The following is a 17490-nucleotide window of genomic DNA, read 5'->3' as shown; positions in this document are numbered from 1 at the left end:
AAAACATAACCAAAATTAGTTTTCTTTTGTACAAGAACAAAGTATATAATAGAATTAGTATAATTAAGTTTTTGTTTATCTTTTTTCTAGTTTAATTTTACAACAACAACAAATAAAAAGAAAACGAATAAAATATTCGTTAAAATTACTTACATACAACAAATTAATGGACTTTAGGGTAAAAGTGTTTGTATAAAATAAAATAAAAACAAAACAAAAACAAATACGCAAACACACACATAGTACATTACTTTTCGAAGAAAAACAAAAAAAGTGAGCGAGCTGTGTTGTCTACTAAATTATATACATATATATTTTAATTAGAGTTCAACATAAGTACTCGTTGTAAGGCAAACAAAAAGAAGAAAAAAAAAACAAACAAGCAAAAATTACTTCAACTTATTTATATATAAATAAACATGTATTTAATATTTCTATAAGTTTTTTTTAATTAAATATTTTTTTGTTCAGTTTCGTTTTAGTTTTCCATTTATTTCTCACATTTGTTTTCCTATATTAAAGTATTCCAGTTTTGTTTAAGTTTAGTTAAATATATTATATATACACAAATACATACAGATATTTCGTTTACAGTTTTTGTTGATAACAAAAATAAACATAAAAAGACGCTTTTTGTAGAAGGAGAAAAAAAAACAAAAAATAATAAAAAAACAAATTAAAAAATACTTGTGTCGAGTTTTATTATTTTTTGCAATTTATTAAATAGTATGTCCAAGAAAAAAGTTCAAACGGAATAGAGGAGGTGGTCGTAAAAAACTGTTAAAATTTGATCGCACGCAAATTAAGTGGACATTTTTGTCTCACTTAGCCTTAACTAATCTATGATTGAAGCTTATAGGGTTCACAGGAGCCAGAGGAATCTTTTTGTTAACAAAATGTATAAGAAGTACTGGAACTCCTTCCTTGCTCCTAGTTTATAAAAACGGGCTTTAGGACGAAATTTCCGACACAATGCAATATACTTATAGGCCAGCATGGAGAGTGTCACTGTGTTGTACAACCAATGCATAATTTGTGTTTGTATACTACGATTTTTTCTAATGAATTTCTTATTCAAGCGGTGATCAAGAGATGTTTTTGATTGAAATGGGATGTTTACCCTTAATGGATGAAATGATTAATTTGGCTTTGTAGAAACAACCCAAAGGCCATTGTAGTAGTCTCATGACAGGAAAAAATACTCTCAATATATATAAAATATAACAAAAGTTCTTAATCTTTATTTTTTCCTTTTCTAAATATTTTGTACTAATTTTACAAATAGACAATCAGATATATATATACATGGTACATTCAATTAAAATACTATTTTTGGTTTTATACATTTTGTTTGGTTTACAAAAACAAAAAATATCAATACATAATTTACAGTCTTTTTTTGGAACCATCATCATCGGCAAACTGATGTTCATGCAGCAACAAATACTGCTATAATTTAATATCAATATTAGCATCGGTTGTTTCTTCAACAATAGCCTCATCCCATGGTCCGTGTATGTTATGCTTATGCCGTTGTTGTATAACAAATATACAGGGACATATTAAATTAACGAATACCGTTACGAAAACATAAATCCACAAAACACTCAACGATATCGTCCACAAACAATAGGAACATGCCACGAATATGGGTAGCAGGAAATAACACCTCCAATATTCACGGGTAACTATTGGATACAGTACGAAAAATATCGCCGCCTCGACTAGTAGAACAAATGCATGATATGATGTCGACAAACGTGAAGCCAAACAAATTGAACCGAATATGGCAGCATTTACTGATATCGCTTTTGAGACCATGGCCACGTCGAGGCCATAATCACAAAACAGCACATTGAATAGGAATACAACAAATGTCATGGAAAATATCGTATCCGTTGATATAGCATTGGTCAGGGTATGTAGCACTGGTGCCAGTAAGAATCCAAATAGCAAAACCGTCATCAAGGTCTTTGAGTCTTCCAGGACCATTGTCAAGGTTAAAATTTTCCAACGAAAACATAGATAACCGACAACTGTTAATAGGAACGATGGTCCCAATATTGCGGTGGGTGAGACTTTTTCACTATACAACACATAGAATATTATAAGGAATCCGGCAATGCACGATATTTGGTTATTCAGCACTGTAACACCCTTTATCGCATCGCTCAGTGTATAGAATCGTACATTGATATTTGTCCGCAAATCCTTAAGAAATGATGGATCTGTGTAATTGTCTTCATATTCGTCGTTTTCATAAAGATTTTTCCTCCAAGGTTTCCGTTTCGACATTAGATTTGAATTTGATTATTTATTTTTAATTTAAATAATTTTATGATTTTATGTTTATTTACAAATGCAAAGAAGAGACAGTGACAGTAGTGCTGTGTGAAGCCGTGCGAGAAATATCTGACGCCGTTGAATTTAATCCAAATAACAATGAACACAATAATTACGCGAACTTTCGGCGTCATTTTCATAAAGATTTTTTTCTCCAAGGTTTCCGTTCAACATTAGATTTGAAATTGCCTACTTAATTTTATATTAATTAATTGATTATTTGTATGATTTTATGTTTATTTACAAATGCAAAGAAGAGGCAGTGGTGACAGTAGTGCCGTTCTGACGCCGTTGAATTGAATCAAACTAACAACGAACACAATAATTACGCGAACTTTCGCCGTTTGATGTCATTTGCGATCAGTTTGCCTCAGTTGTCCTGAATGAAATTTGAATTTCACAATTGGAGAAAAGTGTAAGAAAGAAATAAATATTTTAAAAGCGTTCAAAAATATCAAAATATATATGCAATATTGGGAAACAGAGCAATGATTGTGAATCTAATTAATATTTTGTTCTGTCATAACGTAACATGATAAGTGGGGAAGGGAAATGATGCTAGCTACGAAAGCACTTTATGTCTGAGTAAGTATCAAATTATCACATATACCATTATATTATTATTATGTTTTCGAGTGGATTTTTATCAGGAAATTTTAAAATATCTTTAAACCAGTGAAATCATGACTCTTCATGATCAATCTATTAGGATGTTGTTGTTGTAGCAGCCCACTCGAAACACAATGTGCTGATGTGACAGACGTTGGCCGAGAAATACTCGGGTCGTTTTGGATCGTAGACCCCATCTATTAGCATGTTAATGTTTGTTGTTGTCGAAGGTCGAGTCAGAATCGTTGCAATTATACGAAGAAATGTAACAATTTACACCTTAAATTATTATGTCAAGCCTATGTCAATTTCGTTCGTTGGGGATGATAAGTTCTGACTGGTCAAATTTGTATAGCTAATATCATAGAAAAATAATGGAAGAACATGGAAATTTGTTACCCAATCTGAACTTAACCCCTTGACGTATCAGTTAGCGCAAAGGAATTCGTGTCCAACTGTTCACACACAATTTGCACAAAACAAACCAGTTTCGATGTTTACAAAACCAAAGAAATATGAATGCGTGTTATCAAACTATTTATTTTTTATGTTGTTATATTTTATTATTATTAGAATCGAAAAAATAATAAAAATTAAAAAATTGAAATGCCCAATTTAATTTTTCTAAATAAAAAACTGACCACGAGTCTGACTCGTGTTAATCATGTTTGGCACAAAAATTGTACCACGAGTCAGACTCGTGGAAGTACGTCAAGGGGTTAAAATGCCAAATAACGGCAGATGTGCCTGGAATGAATTATCAAATATATGGTGGATACATCTTTCTAAGGAGTTTTTGTCTGATACTCCAAAAATTTCCAATCACAGGGAATTCTGTCGGAAGACGTGTTTGAAATTATTAAAAGACAACAAATTACAGCGCCCTAAAGACAGATGAATATTGATTTGATTAGAACCTAAACTATAAAATGACTGGCAATTCGATTAGGAAAAGTGTTTAATACTCAAGAACGTTGAACAGACCAGGCAACGTTTTAGAAATTATTTCAAAAGTTGTCGGTCGTACGAAAAACTCACTAATACGAAATAATTGTATGATTCCTTACAAATCAATCATTTAGAATCGACAGATTAAATCCATTATTCTACAGCCCAATTTGATATGAAATTTATATACATTCTTATCTACAACAATTATTATCTAAATTGTTATGTTTAATGAAAGGGGTGGGTTTCCATATTCATTTTACAATTTTGAATAAAACTTACAACTTTCTGAAATATCCCTTATAAATAAAATACGTATTTTTTTTGGGGTTTTACAATAATTTATTAGAATAGTAATAAAATATTTCCAAAAAAACACACACACTTGTATGCTTTTAGTTAGTTTCTTTTTTTTAAATCAGAACTTATACGAAAAAATCGATAGTAAAACATTAATTGGTTTATTTTTGTTGTTTGTTTTTTTTTACATAACATACATACATATATTTTATATGAAAAAATATTTTATTTAAATTAAAATAAAATAAAAAAATCTTGGGTTTCCATTGATTAGAATATTACGAATCTATAAAATTGTTGCTGATCGATGGTAGTAGTTGAAGTAGTAGTAATTGTAGTTATTGCATATACATACATAATTAGTACATACACAAAGTATAAATGGTGTACAAACTTTTGGTTAAGAGATACATACACAAAAAATAGTAAAAAAGTTAAGAAATTTGAAACCACACATCTTGATTAGTATCATCATGCATATCGATTGTGCTTTGCACGTTTAAAATTTACTACTTTATTTTTATTTTCCTTACGCGGCCATCAGACCTTTTTTTAAACTAGACGACTCTTCTTTCATCCTTGCAGTTCAGTATTGCGCCCGCCTTTAAACCCATCCACCGGTTAGCTTGTGGAACATTTCTTCATTTAGTGTCTGATTGTTCTCTTTCGAACGCATCGACATAAATATATAACCGCCAATAAATTCATGAACTACTTTGCAATCAGCCGATTGTACCGAGAATACAACGTTCTCGTCGTGGAACTGAATCATCATACACTTGATGCCCCAGTTAACATTCCATGCTTTCATGTGATTGTAACGCCAGGTCTTTATGTGATCGCCTGTATTCAAGTCCATGCGCATAATGCGATTGTAGGCAACACCCAATAACTCTTCCTTTTTATGGCCGTCGAATTTGATAACGAAAAATGATACTCCAAAGTTGGGCAACGACTGCCAGGCCTGTATATATTTCAGTTTCGCATCGATTAATGACAGCTGACTCACGTTTGCGTGTGCTTCCAAGATACGTTGGGCGGCTTTACTTGAAAACTTTCTTAGAATTCGAGGTGATAAATATTCGTTGGCATCAATTGAACGGGGGTCAATGTTGACCGCCACACCATGGGCTGGTTTTTGTAAATTCAATAACGTTTTTATATTCGAAACTTCGCTTTCGTATGAACTGTCGGCCAAAGAACGTCCCTTGGAGGCCAAACGGCAGGCAGCCATCCATTTGGCATATTGTTCCTCATTTTCACAACGTATCCAAACTTCATTGTTGGGACCATTACCGCCCTCTGGCGGTACTTCTAAACGTATTGAGAATTTGCCCTGCGACAGAACAATATCTGGTGTAACCTCACACCCTTTCAGATTGATGGTAATTGCTGGAGCTGCGCGCCTTGACTCTTCTGCACTCTTATAGAGGTGTAAGTGCAGATCGCGGTAGGTAAAGTAATACCGCTTGTATCCTTTTAGGGTAAATTTCCTTGGCTTCAAGAAGCGTAAATAGTCCGACAGCTCAGGTATCTTTGTAATATTTGCATCGGTATTTGTTTGTCCTCCCTCCAGAGAGATTTGCAATTCATTCAGTGCCGAATCAATATCATCATCTGTTCCACCACCTCCACCATTGTCTGCACGCGAAGAATCAAGCCGCGACGAATCCATACCTTGATACGTTTCGTTCTGTTGATTTATTTGAAATTGTAAAGCGGCAAACATTAGACTTTCTTCATCGGTACAGTCAAGTTCCTCGTTCAATATGGACCACTTCGCCTGTTCATATAATTGATTTATACGAACCTGATCATATTTTGGATTCAAGTCGAAGAAAGTGTAGTATTTAAAGCGAAGGCATAGGGTGTCATATTCCCGAATGCCCTGCTCCATAATGGACAGTGATGAGTCTAACCAGCCCACATTCATGCGCGCCTTTTCAATTAGAGTTTTTGGACGTACCAACCGGGATCTTACATCTGGACTGGGGCAACGTGGTGATGCGGCTAAATTCTCTTGGAAATCACCAAGACTGGAACCAGAATCATATGTGGCATAGCCATTACTGCTTGCCTTCCAGGTGCCAGTTGGCGAACTTATGGGGGTGCCTGGGGCTGTGCCTGCTGTTCGGCGTGGTGTTGTGCCGTAAGGTGACACAGGAGCACATAGAAAATTGCCATTCTGTGTACGGTCCAAACTACCATTGCTTCCACGATATGCCGAATTCAACGGTATAAACGAATTGGTATCTGGTGCTGGCTGTAAATATACCGTACCATTTGGTTCAACAATGGGCACTTTTTTCGGTGGGAATTTTCCAAAGTTTTTCTTTAAATGCTCCGCTTCTAGTGGCTTGCAGAATGACAACTCTTCTGGATGACGTATGTCCAAATCTTTGCACAAATTGACAACAGCAGCAAATGTCTTTGTCGAAAAGTCTACACGACAATCAAGGTATCGCAGATCTGGCAGCTGTACCCGCAACACTTTGTGCATTGGTGTGAAATGCAACAGAGTATCTGCTTGTACGCCCACTTGATCCAACGTGGAACGTGTTCGTGTCAACCAAATGTTCTTTTCAGGCCACCAAAGGGCATGATCTGACCAATCTTTGGGATTTTCCGGATCGACCAGTTGCAGCATAATACCGCCTATATGCTGATCGCCCTTAACCCTCAGGTGCTTTTCCACCTGTAGGTCCGTAATGAAAATCCTCAGATTCCATGTATTTTCACCGACGTGAATCATGATGTTGTTTATCTGTTTCTGGCTGAGAATTTCTTTCGTTCGTTCAGTGCCTAAAATAAACAAAAACACATTAGCTGTGGCGATCACCAAATATCTGAGCAACAAGCAAAGAAAAATAAGAAGAATGATGACGTAATTTCAATGTATACGAGTATATCTTACTAAACTAGTATGATTGCGCAGCTGGTGGATTGGAATGGAATGGATTACTTCACTTAGAATGTTTTCGCAATTTGAGCAAAACTTATCATCTCCAGACGGATAGAACAAGCATGTAGTGTAGGTACGTTGTGTATGTGTATTGTTTACACCACCACTCAACCTACAACAAATTGGGTAGTTTATATGATTACACGGCCAGTCTGTCAGCCAGCCAGATACGATGCAATGTATACTCCCACTCCAACTGCTCCTCCAGCACTTTAATTAAATTCAATTCCAATGGGGACCGGAGGGAAGCACAAAGTACAGTCAAGATCACTTATTGGGGCTATGGCCTCTTGTACTGTTCCAAGGTTATCTGCCTGCTCTCCATGGAAAATTGACAAGGCACACGTTATTTGTGTTTTATCGACGTCTCTATGCTGCTGCTGCGTTCGTTCGAATGAAATCCGCAAATTTCTACAGCGACCGATCAGTTTTACTACACACACAAAACAAGCAAATGGCAAATGCCATACCACTGGCAGCTAGCTATCTATCTAGCTATGAATACCGGATTGGATAGCAAAAATGAAAGTACATAAAAATCCAGATCATAGAAGCACATCAACAATTAATTCATAATTCAACGCGCACTCTGTCTGAATCGTATCGCCCTTTAATTTACACTCGCTGTTTGCTTGCCAATATCATCTCACTATTTGTTCCACCACCACCAGCAGCAGCAATAACACCACCACCATAAAATTGTTCTTGATTGATGTACTTTGTTGTTGTTGTTCGTTCTTACTGTATTTGTATTTCGGACACTGGGTGGGTTTGTTTTGTTGATTGTTCTGCCGTCTGTCTGTGTTGTTCGTTCGATTGATCTTGCTTTCTGTCGTTCTGCTGTGTTCGTTGCTTGTTCGGTGGTGTATTCAATTAATTTAAATTACACGATGGATGACGCAGTTAAGGAAAATGTATGTTTATATTTCTCCCTCACGCTCTGTCTGCTGTCATAATACTGAAGGCGGGCTATTTATAGACAAAGAGAAACCTGCACATATTTGATTCCAAAAGTAGCAGAGGCTGCAGAGAGCAGTAAGAAAAAATAAATTTTTGAAATCTTACTTTGGCGAAATTGGGGAAATGTGTTTCTTTATTTTAGTTTTACATCAATTTAATCTGCATTTAGAATAATTCACATTGAATAAACAAAAAAACATAATTGTAAATATTCATTTGTTGCAATATTAACATCCACTGTGAGAGATTATTGAGAGTAACATGACAGACACAGAGGATCTCATCATTGAAGAAGGGAAACATAAATCGACATTTAACTAATCGATCGATTTATCGAAAGTGTGTTATTAAAGTCTCCTTCCTTTTTTAATGGCAACGTGTAATGCAATGTAGAATGGTAAAATTATACAAGGTGACTGCAAAACTACAACAAATACAATTCAACAACACCCATATCATGATGGTCGAGACAAAAACATTTGTTTTTTGACAGTTAATCAAGTCATCAGCTGCGCTAAATTGACTACATGTTTATTGTGCATTACCCATATAGAAAATTAAATACGAAATTACATTTGTTAAAGAATAATTTCGAAATAAATATGTACCCAATTTTCCTGCTGGGTCACTTTAAAAAAACAAAATTTGTCATATTCAAATTGGCACGAGTATTACGATGGTATCAAATCAGCTGAGTATTGCAGTTTCCACGTACTCAAATGTCAATTCCATTGCGTATACATCAAATATAATCCACTGGATTTACGTGACGTATACGCAATGGAATTGACGTATGAGGATCGAGTGGATTTAGTAGTCTAAACGTAGTCTAATTGTACCATGGCAATTAGACATTTGGTCTGTTCCCGTATTGTAAGAATCTACTAATTTTTACTGCGATAACGAATTTTCCTTTACAATATCGGAGAAAATAGTAAAATTTAGTATTTAGTAAAATTTATTCGCTCTCACATTCACGTACACGATTTGACCAGTTCATACAACTTAATTCATGCTATCAGAGTTTATTTTTTCAAACTTTTTCTTTCTTATTTTACACCAAAATTGTAATATATTTGCTTGAATCACATATGGATCGAAATAGAAAAAATAATTCTCATTCTCCTGACTATAGTATGAACCCATATCTATAAACTTTTAATTCATGCTTTCCATTTTGAGAGAAGTCATGACGTTTTACCTGTTTAAAAAATGTCAAATAACAATAACTTCACGAGTTTATCTATTTTATAACTGACAGTAACGGGCGGGATATTCAGAGTTGCTCTTTGAGCAGATTTATTATTCAAACACGAATATTGCAATATTTTGCTGTGACATATCGAAAAAATACATGTGACAGCTGTTTTGTATAGTCATACAAATTATGTTGTCGGCGTTGACCTCTCCATTTGTATCGACTTTGGACTCTGCTTACGTCATCATCAAACTTCAAAGTTGATGATTTCAGAATCGATAATAAAACTCTCGGAGACAAAAAAGGAAAGAAAAAAAAACAAAGACAACAAGGAAAATTCATCTGAAAAATATATCACAGCATCCGTAAAAAAACTCATCATCACCGTATTCATGGTTTTCTATTCGGGAGTGTCGCAGTGTCAACTATTACTTTCAAATTGGGTGTAAACAAATAAACAACGAAGATGATTCACGTAGGAGAAAACTCTTGGATTCTCAGAATATTTATAACTGACCTCCAGGTGGAAAAGCAGTTAAGGGTCAGGGGCGATCAACATATTGGTGGTATTATGTTGCAATTGGTTGATCCTGAAAATCCAAAGGATTGGTCTGATCATGCTCTTTGGTGGCCGGAGAAAAATATGTGGCTCACACGTACAAGGTCTACATTAGATCAGGTGGGTGTTCAAGCGGATACACTGTTACATTTTACGCCAATGCATAAAGTACTACGTGTTCAACTTCCGGATTTGCGTTACCTTGATTGTCGTGTAGACTTCTCCATCAAAACGTTCACAGCCGTTGTGAATCTGTGCAAGGATTTGGATATACGTCACCCCGAGGAGTTGTCGTTCTGCAAACCACTGGAACAGGAACATCTCAAAAAGAATTATGGCAAGTATCCGCAGAAAAAAGTAGCAATTCCAGAAGCAAATGGACCTTGCTATTTGCAACCAGCTCCGGATACAAATTCCTTCATTCCAATTAATTCGGCCTACAAAGGAGGCAGTAGCGGTAGTTTGGATAGAACACAGAATGGTAATTTACTATGTGCTCCGGTGTCACCATACAATACAACACCTAGGAAAGGTGGAACCGCACCGGGAACTCCTGTAATGTCATCGCCTACAGGCACATGGAGAAATGCAAGCAGCAATTACGATTCTTCATCGAGTCTGGGAGATTACCAAGAAAACCTGGCAGCATCTCCCCGTTGTCCTAGTCCAGATGTTAGATCTCGACTTGTTCGACCGAAAACATTGGTTGAAAAAGCTCGTATGAACGTCGGTTGGTTGGATTCGTCTCTGTCGATCATGGAGCAGGGCATCAGGGAATATGACACCTTGTGTCTGCGTTTCAAATACTACACGTTCTTCGATTTAAATCCAAAATACGATTTGGTGCGTATTAATCAATTGTACGAACAAGCAAAATGGTCAATACTGAACGAAGAGTTGGATTGTTCGGAGGAAGAAAGTTTGATGTTTGCCGCTTTGCAATTTCAAATAAACCAATTAAACGAATTCCAGTCTTATCAAGACTCTGGCTTAGATTCGACGTACAATGAGAATGGAACAGACGACGATATCGACTCGGCTCTGAATGAGTTGCAAATTACCCTTGAGGGTCCAAATTCTAGCCATGATTGCAATATTACCCAAATCCCAGAACTCTCCGACTACTTGAGATTCTTGAAGCCACGAAAATTTACAATGAAAGGCTACAAGAGGTACTTCTTTGCCTATCGTGATTTACATTTGCACTTGTACAAAACTGCCGAAGACTCACGACGTGGAGCACCGGTTATAACAATTAATTTAAGGGGCTGTGAAGTAACTCCCGATGTCAATTTATCCCAACAGAAGTTTGCTATACGCCTTGAAGTTCCACCGGAAAGTGGAAATGGACCAAATACGGAAGTGTGGATTAGATGCGAGACGGAAGATCAATATGCCAAATGGATGGCTGCATGTCGTTTGGCAGCCAAGGGCCGTTCCCTGGCCGATAGTACATACGATGCTGAGGTGGCCAATATAAGAACACTGTTGAATTTGCAAAAGCCAAATCAGAAGGCAGCAGTAAGTGTTGACCCCAGAACAATAGATAGTCAAGATTATCTGTCACCTAAAATGCTGCGAAAGCTGTCGGGTAAAGCCGCTATTAAAATCTTGGAAGCTCATGCCAATGTAACCAAACTAACACTCATCGAAGCCAAAATGAAGTACATACAGGCCTGGCAGTCGCTGCCCAATTTCGGTGTATCATTGTTCGTTATTAAGTTCGATGGCCATAAGAAGGAGGAGCTCCTCGGTGTTGCACATAATCGCATTATGCGCATGGATCTCAACACTGGCGATCATATTAAAACCTGGCGTTACAATACAATGAAGGCATGGAATGTCAATTGGGGTATCAAGTGTATGATGATTCAGTTCCACGACGAGAACGTTGTGTTCTCTTGTCTGTCGGCCGATTGTAAAGTTGTTCACGAATTTATCGGAGGTTACATTTTTATGACAATGCGTTCTAAGGAAAATAATCAAACTCTGAATGAGGAAATGTTCCATAAGTTAACCGGTGGTTGGATATAAAAAACTAATGCGAGAAAAAAAAAACAAAAATTGCAGTATTTATTTTCGAGCGTAAATTTTGTAACTTTTAGCACAAAATTAAAATAACGCACATTTAATCTCTTTCTCAAAATAATAGTACTAAAAGTTAATTTTTCATATTTCCAGTTAACAAAGCAAACGAAAGTAAAAAACAAAACAAAAAACCTTAACGAATTCTTAAAGAATAAAAAAAAAACAATTTAACAAAACAAAAACACATAAATAACAATTCTAATTTATACTTTTATTTAATTTATATTCATTTTGACTCTGTGTATTTGCCAAATTGCCAAAGTGTGCCTATGTCGTCTTTCTAGCTATCTTCGGTTTGTATCTAAAAATGTGTGTTTATTTTATTTTTTATCTTTTGCTTTTATTAAAATTTTGTGTGTGCTTTTTTCATTAATCTGTATTATTATTTTTAATGTTCCTTTTTTTAATACTTCCATACACGCATTAAACCGCAAAAATATAATACATTTATATTATTTTTTTATTTCTTTCTAATTTAGATGAGAATTGTTGTAATTTTGTATAATAAAATTAACTTATGTATTACGGAAAAGAAATAATAAAATTTAAAACTAACATAAAATAAGTGTTGTTGAAATTTCATTTAAACGAACCAAGGAGTTGCTACGTTTTTGAATTTTTAATGTCTACCAGACTTGATTCTTCTTTTTTAATTTTTTGTACTAAGCGGTGACCAATACTGAGCCTCATGTCAGGAGGAAAGTTTGATATTTGCCGCTTCGTAATTTCAAATAAACCAATTAAACGAATTCCAGTCTTATCAAGACTCTGGATTCGACGTACAATGAGAATGAAACAGACGACGATATCGACTCGGCTCTGAACGAGTTGTAAATTACCCTTTGATGGTCCAAATTCTAGTCACGATTGCAATATTACCCAAATCGCAGAACTCTCCGACTATTTGAGATTCTTGAAGCCAGGAAAATTTACAATGAAAGGCTACAAGAGATACTTCTTTGCCTATCGTGATTTACAGATGCCAAGGGATTGCTATGTTTTTGAATTGGTAATGTCTACTAGACTTGATTCTGTTTTTTTTTTTTTAATTTTGTAATAACCGGTGACCAATATCGAGAAGTCCTTAACTGTCTATTCCACTTCATCGTTTCCGCACCTGTAGTAACGGTAATTTTATGTGAGTTTAAGATGCTATACTGATTTCCAATAGATCTTGATCACTTTTCCTTTTTTAATGAAATAAAAACAATACATTTTCGTTTTTCATATTCAAGTATATTTCATGGGTTTGTATTTAGGTTCGTTACATTCATATAATTATATATTTTAATTGTGTTTGTGTTGATTCTAGGAAAAAAGACAATTTACTAGTAATGATGATTACAACGTTTTCAAAACAATGAGAAAGTAATTAATATCAAAAAATAATTAAAAGTCAATATAACTAAGGACAAACAAAATAAAACAAAAAAGAGAACTTATTGGCATACGAATAAAATACAAATCAAATGTGAGTACAGAATGAACTCTTTAAAAAAGAAACATTATATATACGCGTAGAGACTTTAATTCATTAATAAATTCCAGGCATCATCCTCAGCCGATTTATTATTATTGGACGATGATGTTGTTTTGGGTTTTGCACTTTTAACATCCAAACTATCGAAACCTTCACTTAATTTTTGCGTGGTTACGGTTGACGACGTCGATGCTAATTTCATATTTCTACTCGTCGCTGTTGTGGAATTTTGATACGATGTTGATGAATCTTGATAGCTATCAAAACCGGACCAGTCATCATCATCATTATTACGATTGGACGATGAAAAGTTTTGGGTGCCAGCACCGCCTGAACTACTGCTGAATTGATTGTTGTACGATTTAGAAGATGGCAATGGCTTTTGAGGACTGTCTTGCCAGCCCCAATCATCGTTGGCGTTTGATTGATGACCCATGCCGGACGAAAGATTGCCACCAACAGAATTTGAACGTTGATAGGCATTATCATTGTTGAAATCACCATACCCGCCATGCTCACTGGTTGGTGAAGCAAAGTTGCTGCCAGATAAGTTATTCCAACCACGTTTACCAATGTCAGTAACCTAGAATAAAGGCAAAACATTTTTTGTATTTAAATATATAATTTAAATTTATATTTATATAATGTATATGGACAAAAATATATATAAAATGAAATACCCACCTTGGTAGCTACATCAGTAACAGATTCTAATATACCACCATCTTTAAGCTACAATACAAAATAAAAATAAAAAACAAAATAATGGAATATTACTATAAAAAATTAAAAGAAAAAATAATAATAAAATACTAAAAATAAATAAAAAAATACATTTCAAAGTAAATAAAAAAGGATAGGAACAAAAGGCTATTGATAAAAAAAAACTATTTTTTCTTCAATCAAAAATTATCAATATCGGGACACTTCACAGAACACTTTCAAATTAAGACCACATTTCTACAAGGCACCCATGCAAATGTAACACGTCGATCTCGCTTTGTTTGAGGTCCAAAGACAAATTTTCCCAACATAAGTATCTGTCTTCATTTTCTCCAGGTAGTAATTTACTATGGCATTTTTTTTTACAAAATAGTAAGTATAATATATGGAAATTACTTAAAATTAAAAAAAAACATTGAGGCCTTTCAAAAGATGCTAATGACATATTACTATAATCATAATTTTCTACTTTATAATAAACTGATACAGTAACCTTGAGTGATTATACTATAATCGACTATACATATATTGGTTAAAATTTATTACACAAACCTTTGATGATGCTATACTGGCAGTTACAGCTGCCTTCTCCTTTGCAATATTGGCAAATTTGGATGCCCCGGCTGATAACAAACTCCAACCCTAATAATGTTGTAAAATTTATTGATTAATGTGAAACATTATTATTATTATTATTAATGACTATTTATATTCAACTTACCGAAGCCAACGATGACAATGTTGTATCGATAAGCTCTTGAGATTGAGTCTTCGGTGGTGGTTCACGAGAATAGCCAAATCCGCTATATTTGCCTCCCTGGCTGGGTGGTAGATTGCTAAAAGAATTCACATACCATTCTTATTAAATAGAATTCGAAAACGACGCTTCGAATTTGCAGAACTCACTCAGGTCTTGTTGCATTTTCCATTTGTTTACGTGAAAAGAATTCTTCTTTTTGATCCCTAAATTCTTGGCTATTGAATTGTTGATAACTTTCAGCATTATAACTACCACTGCCACCATTTTGATAGCCGGCACTGGAACCCTGTTGATAATTGCCACTATTTCTGGAATGTGAATTGTTACTGCTTGAACTGGATGATGCTGCATAGGATGATGAACCGCCACCACCTGCCGCTGATAAACGTTTCTTCGCCTCATTAATGTCCCACGGCTTGCCTTGGGCCAGCGTAGAAATTTTATCGCGATATAATGCAGCAGCTTTTGAATTATATTTTTGACTTATTGGGGCACGGTCATTCCAATCATCTTGATCTTCTAGAAATTCGCGAGCATTACGATTGCCACCAACTTTCATTTTTTCCAATTCGATGTCTTTCCATTTGTCCATAGTTACGGAACGTACAAAAGATAAATGCACACCAAGGCCACGATGTTTGCCGGAACACTCGAGACATATCCAAATGCCATAGGTAACGGAAACCCATTGAGGATTATGGGTACCGCATTCAAAGCATTTCTGGAAGAAATTAAAAAGAAAAATGTTACTGTAATTTAATATTCAGATCTCTCAGTGATTTGTTATTATAATTTACAATCTTCTAACACAACAATAAATGTGGGTCACCGAATTGATTCGTAAGAGAGGGAGGACCTTGACCCCCACCCCAAATCATAAGCAGTATCAATTGTTTTAAAACTTCTATACAAGACGGATGGGGTTTCCTGTTTTCATTATTTCTTTTTTATATGTACGAAAATAAAATAAAAAATAAAAAACGATTGACCGCCTTAGTTTTTTAATCGGAATTATTGTACCATTTTGATGTTGCAAGTGCAATTTCTCAATCATAGAATTGTGTTTCATGAGGCAATAGTTATTAAGAAACACTTTATGGACCATTTTTTATGCTAGACCTACACTATCCACACACACATACAACCAACTGAGAAATATGCATGGCTGGCACATGACCTTGACTTGAGAAATTCTTATTTTTTTAATTAACTTACCGAATTATCATCTTGAGGTTTAAGCTCTTGTAAAACACGTCTTGTCCTTGGACTAGCCATTTCCTGTTGTTTTGTGTTGTTGTTGTTTTATTACGTCAGTAGCGAGGTGGAGGGAGTTTCTGGATTCTTTTTTTTTTGCAATTTATTAAAACTCCGTGTATTGATGGGCTGCTGCCTGTGGATGCTCTAATTCCAATTGTGCAAAATATTTCGTGCACACGTATTTGATGAAAACAACAATACCGACAACAGCAAATATTGTAATGCCCAAAACTTGGGCCTGATAACTTCTAGACACTGTCTCACAATCTCCTCCTCTTGACGAAGTTGCAACAACAGTTGTCTGTGTTTTAGACGAAGTCATTAAAAGTTTTATTCAAGACGAAAAAACACCAAAATCAGGTATTTTTCACACACGGTGCAAACAAAATATCGAACAAGAGCAAACAAAAATTCACTTATCAGAGATTAATAATGTGTCATGATCCCTTTGAGGGGATATATTTGCAATTTTGGTAATTTTGTGGGACAGTAATCACTCTTCGCACAAAAAATTCGTAGAAAAAAATTCACTTGTCAAACCTAAGAAAGAATGAAATTTTTTTGATTTTGTTGACGTGTGAAAGGAGAAATAGGGATATGAAAGTCGATTCACTACACGACAATTTATCGACTTTTCCGGCATGTTTCATGATTGGTCTGTTCCCGTACCAAAGAAATTGGTAAACCTTTTTATATGTATAAAAGGAAATAAAATAATAATTATGTATAGAGTATTTCAATAAGAACGGCATGTATCGGTAACGACCGAATCGCCGTCGATAACTAATTAGAATTTTAATTTGGTTTTGTCCCCGTATTGAAAAAATTGGCAAAGGTTTTGACATTTTTAAAGGAGAAATCGAAAGTAATTGGTTTGCGTGGTTTTATATTTTCAAACTTTTTCGGTAAAATTGAAAGTCTCTCTGAGAGAGAGTAATTTTTATATATGCGCTATTTTTAATTTTGTAACAATCGTACTTTTTGTTAACAAAAGGTACAAAACATAAACGTACCAAAACAAAAATTAGATTTTTTATTATTCGTGAATACATTTACGAAAATTAAATTATAACATATGTTATTTATGCAAATAACTGGTATAAATATTGGCCAATATTTCTCGATAATTATAATTTATTATCATTTGAAGTAGAATTTAAGGTACATTTTCGTACTTTTTTGTTTCTACCTGTGGTAATGTTTTCCAACACAATTCACAATTTACCACTGAGAGAGAGAGAAACTCTCAACACCGATCCCGATCCCGGCAAATATAAAACCACGCTTTGTTCTCGTACTGCAA

The 17490-nt window shown here is 34.8% G+C and overlaps 4 protein-coding genes across 5 annotated transcripts; 1 reads left to right on the top strand and 3 right to left on the bottom strand.

The window, feature by feature from the left end:
• Positions 1-1444: 1444 nt before the first annotated feature.
• On the bottom strand, positions 1445-2295 carry LOC133326413 (phosphatidylinositol N-acetylglucosaminyltransferase subunit C). Its single transcript, XM_061535065.1, has one exon. The coding sequence runs from the start codon at positions 2293-2295 to the stop codon at positions 1450-1452; it is 846 nt and encodes a 281-aa protein (XP_061391049.1). The 3' UTR covers positions 1445-1449.
• A 2509-nt stretch (positions 2296-4804) lies between these two features.
• LOC133326391 (unc-112-related protein-like) lies at positions 4805-6953 on the bottom strand. Its single transcript, XM_061535045.1, has one exon. The coding sequence runs from the start codon at positions 6950-6952 to the stop codon at positions 4805-4807; it is 2148 nt and encodes a 715-aa protein (XP_061391029.1). The 5' UTR covers position 6953.
• Positions 6954-9758: 2805 nt separating this feature from the next.
• LOC133326389 (unc-112-related protein-like) lies at positions 9759-11913 on the top strand. The gene has a single exon (XM_061535040.1). The coding sequence runs from the start codon at positions 9787-9789 to the stop codon at positions 11911-11913; it is 2127 nt and encodes a 708-aa protein (XP_061391024.1). The 5' UTR covers positions 9759-9786.
• Positions 11914-13493: 1580 nt separating this feature from the next.
• On the bottom strand, positions 13494-16211 carry LOC133326412 (ADP-ribosylation factor GTPase-activating protein 1). Of its 2 annotated transcripts, XM_061535063.1 has the most exons (6): positions 16146-16211; positions 15077-15651; positions 14892-15006; positions 14723-14812; positions 14132-14179; positions 13494-14030 (listed from the first exon to the last, which is right to left on the bottom strand). In XM_061535063.1, the coding sequence occupies exons 1-6, from the start codon at positions 16203-16205 to the stop codon at positions 13494-13496; spliced, it is 1425 nt and encodes a 474-aa protein (XP_061391047.1). In that variant the 5' UTR covers positions 16206-16211. The 2 variants fall into 2 exon arrangements, with proteins under 2 accessions (XP_061391047.1, XP_061391048.1); XM_061535064.1 differs by lacking the exon at positions 14132-14179.
• Between the last annotated feature and the right edge of the window lie 1279 nt (positions 16212-17490).

This window comes from Musca vetustissima, unplaced genomic scaffold (genome assembly GCF_032173495.1).
Source record: "Musca vetustissima isolate MV318-11 ecotype Yass unplaced genomic scaffold, APGP_CSIRO_Mvet_v1 utg13253, whole genome shotgun sequence".
Classification (NCBI taxonomy): domain Eukaryota; kingdom Metazoa; phylum Arthropoda; class Insecta; order Diptera; family Muscidae; genus Musca; species Musca vetustissima.
Note: the sequence above shows the minus strand (reverse complement) of the source record. Positions and strands in the feature narration are given on the sequence as shown.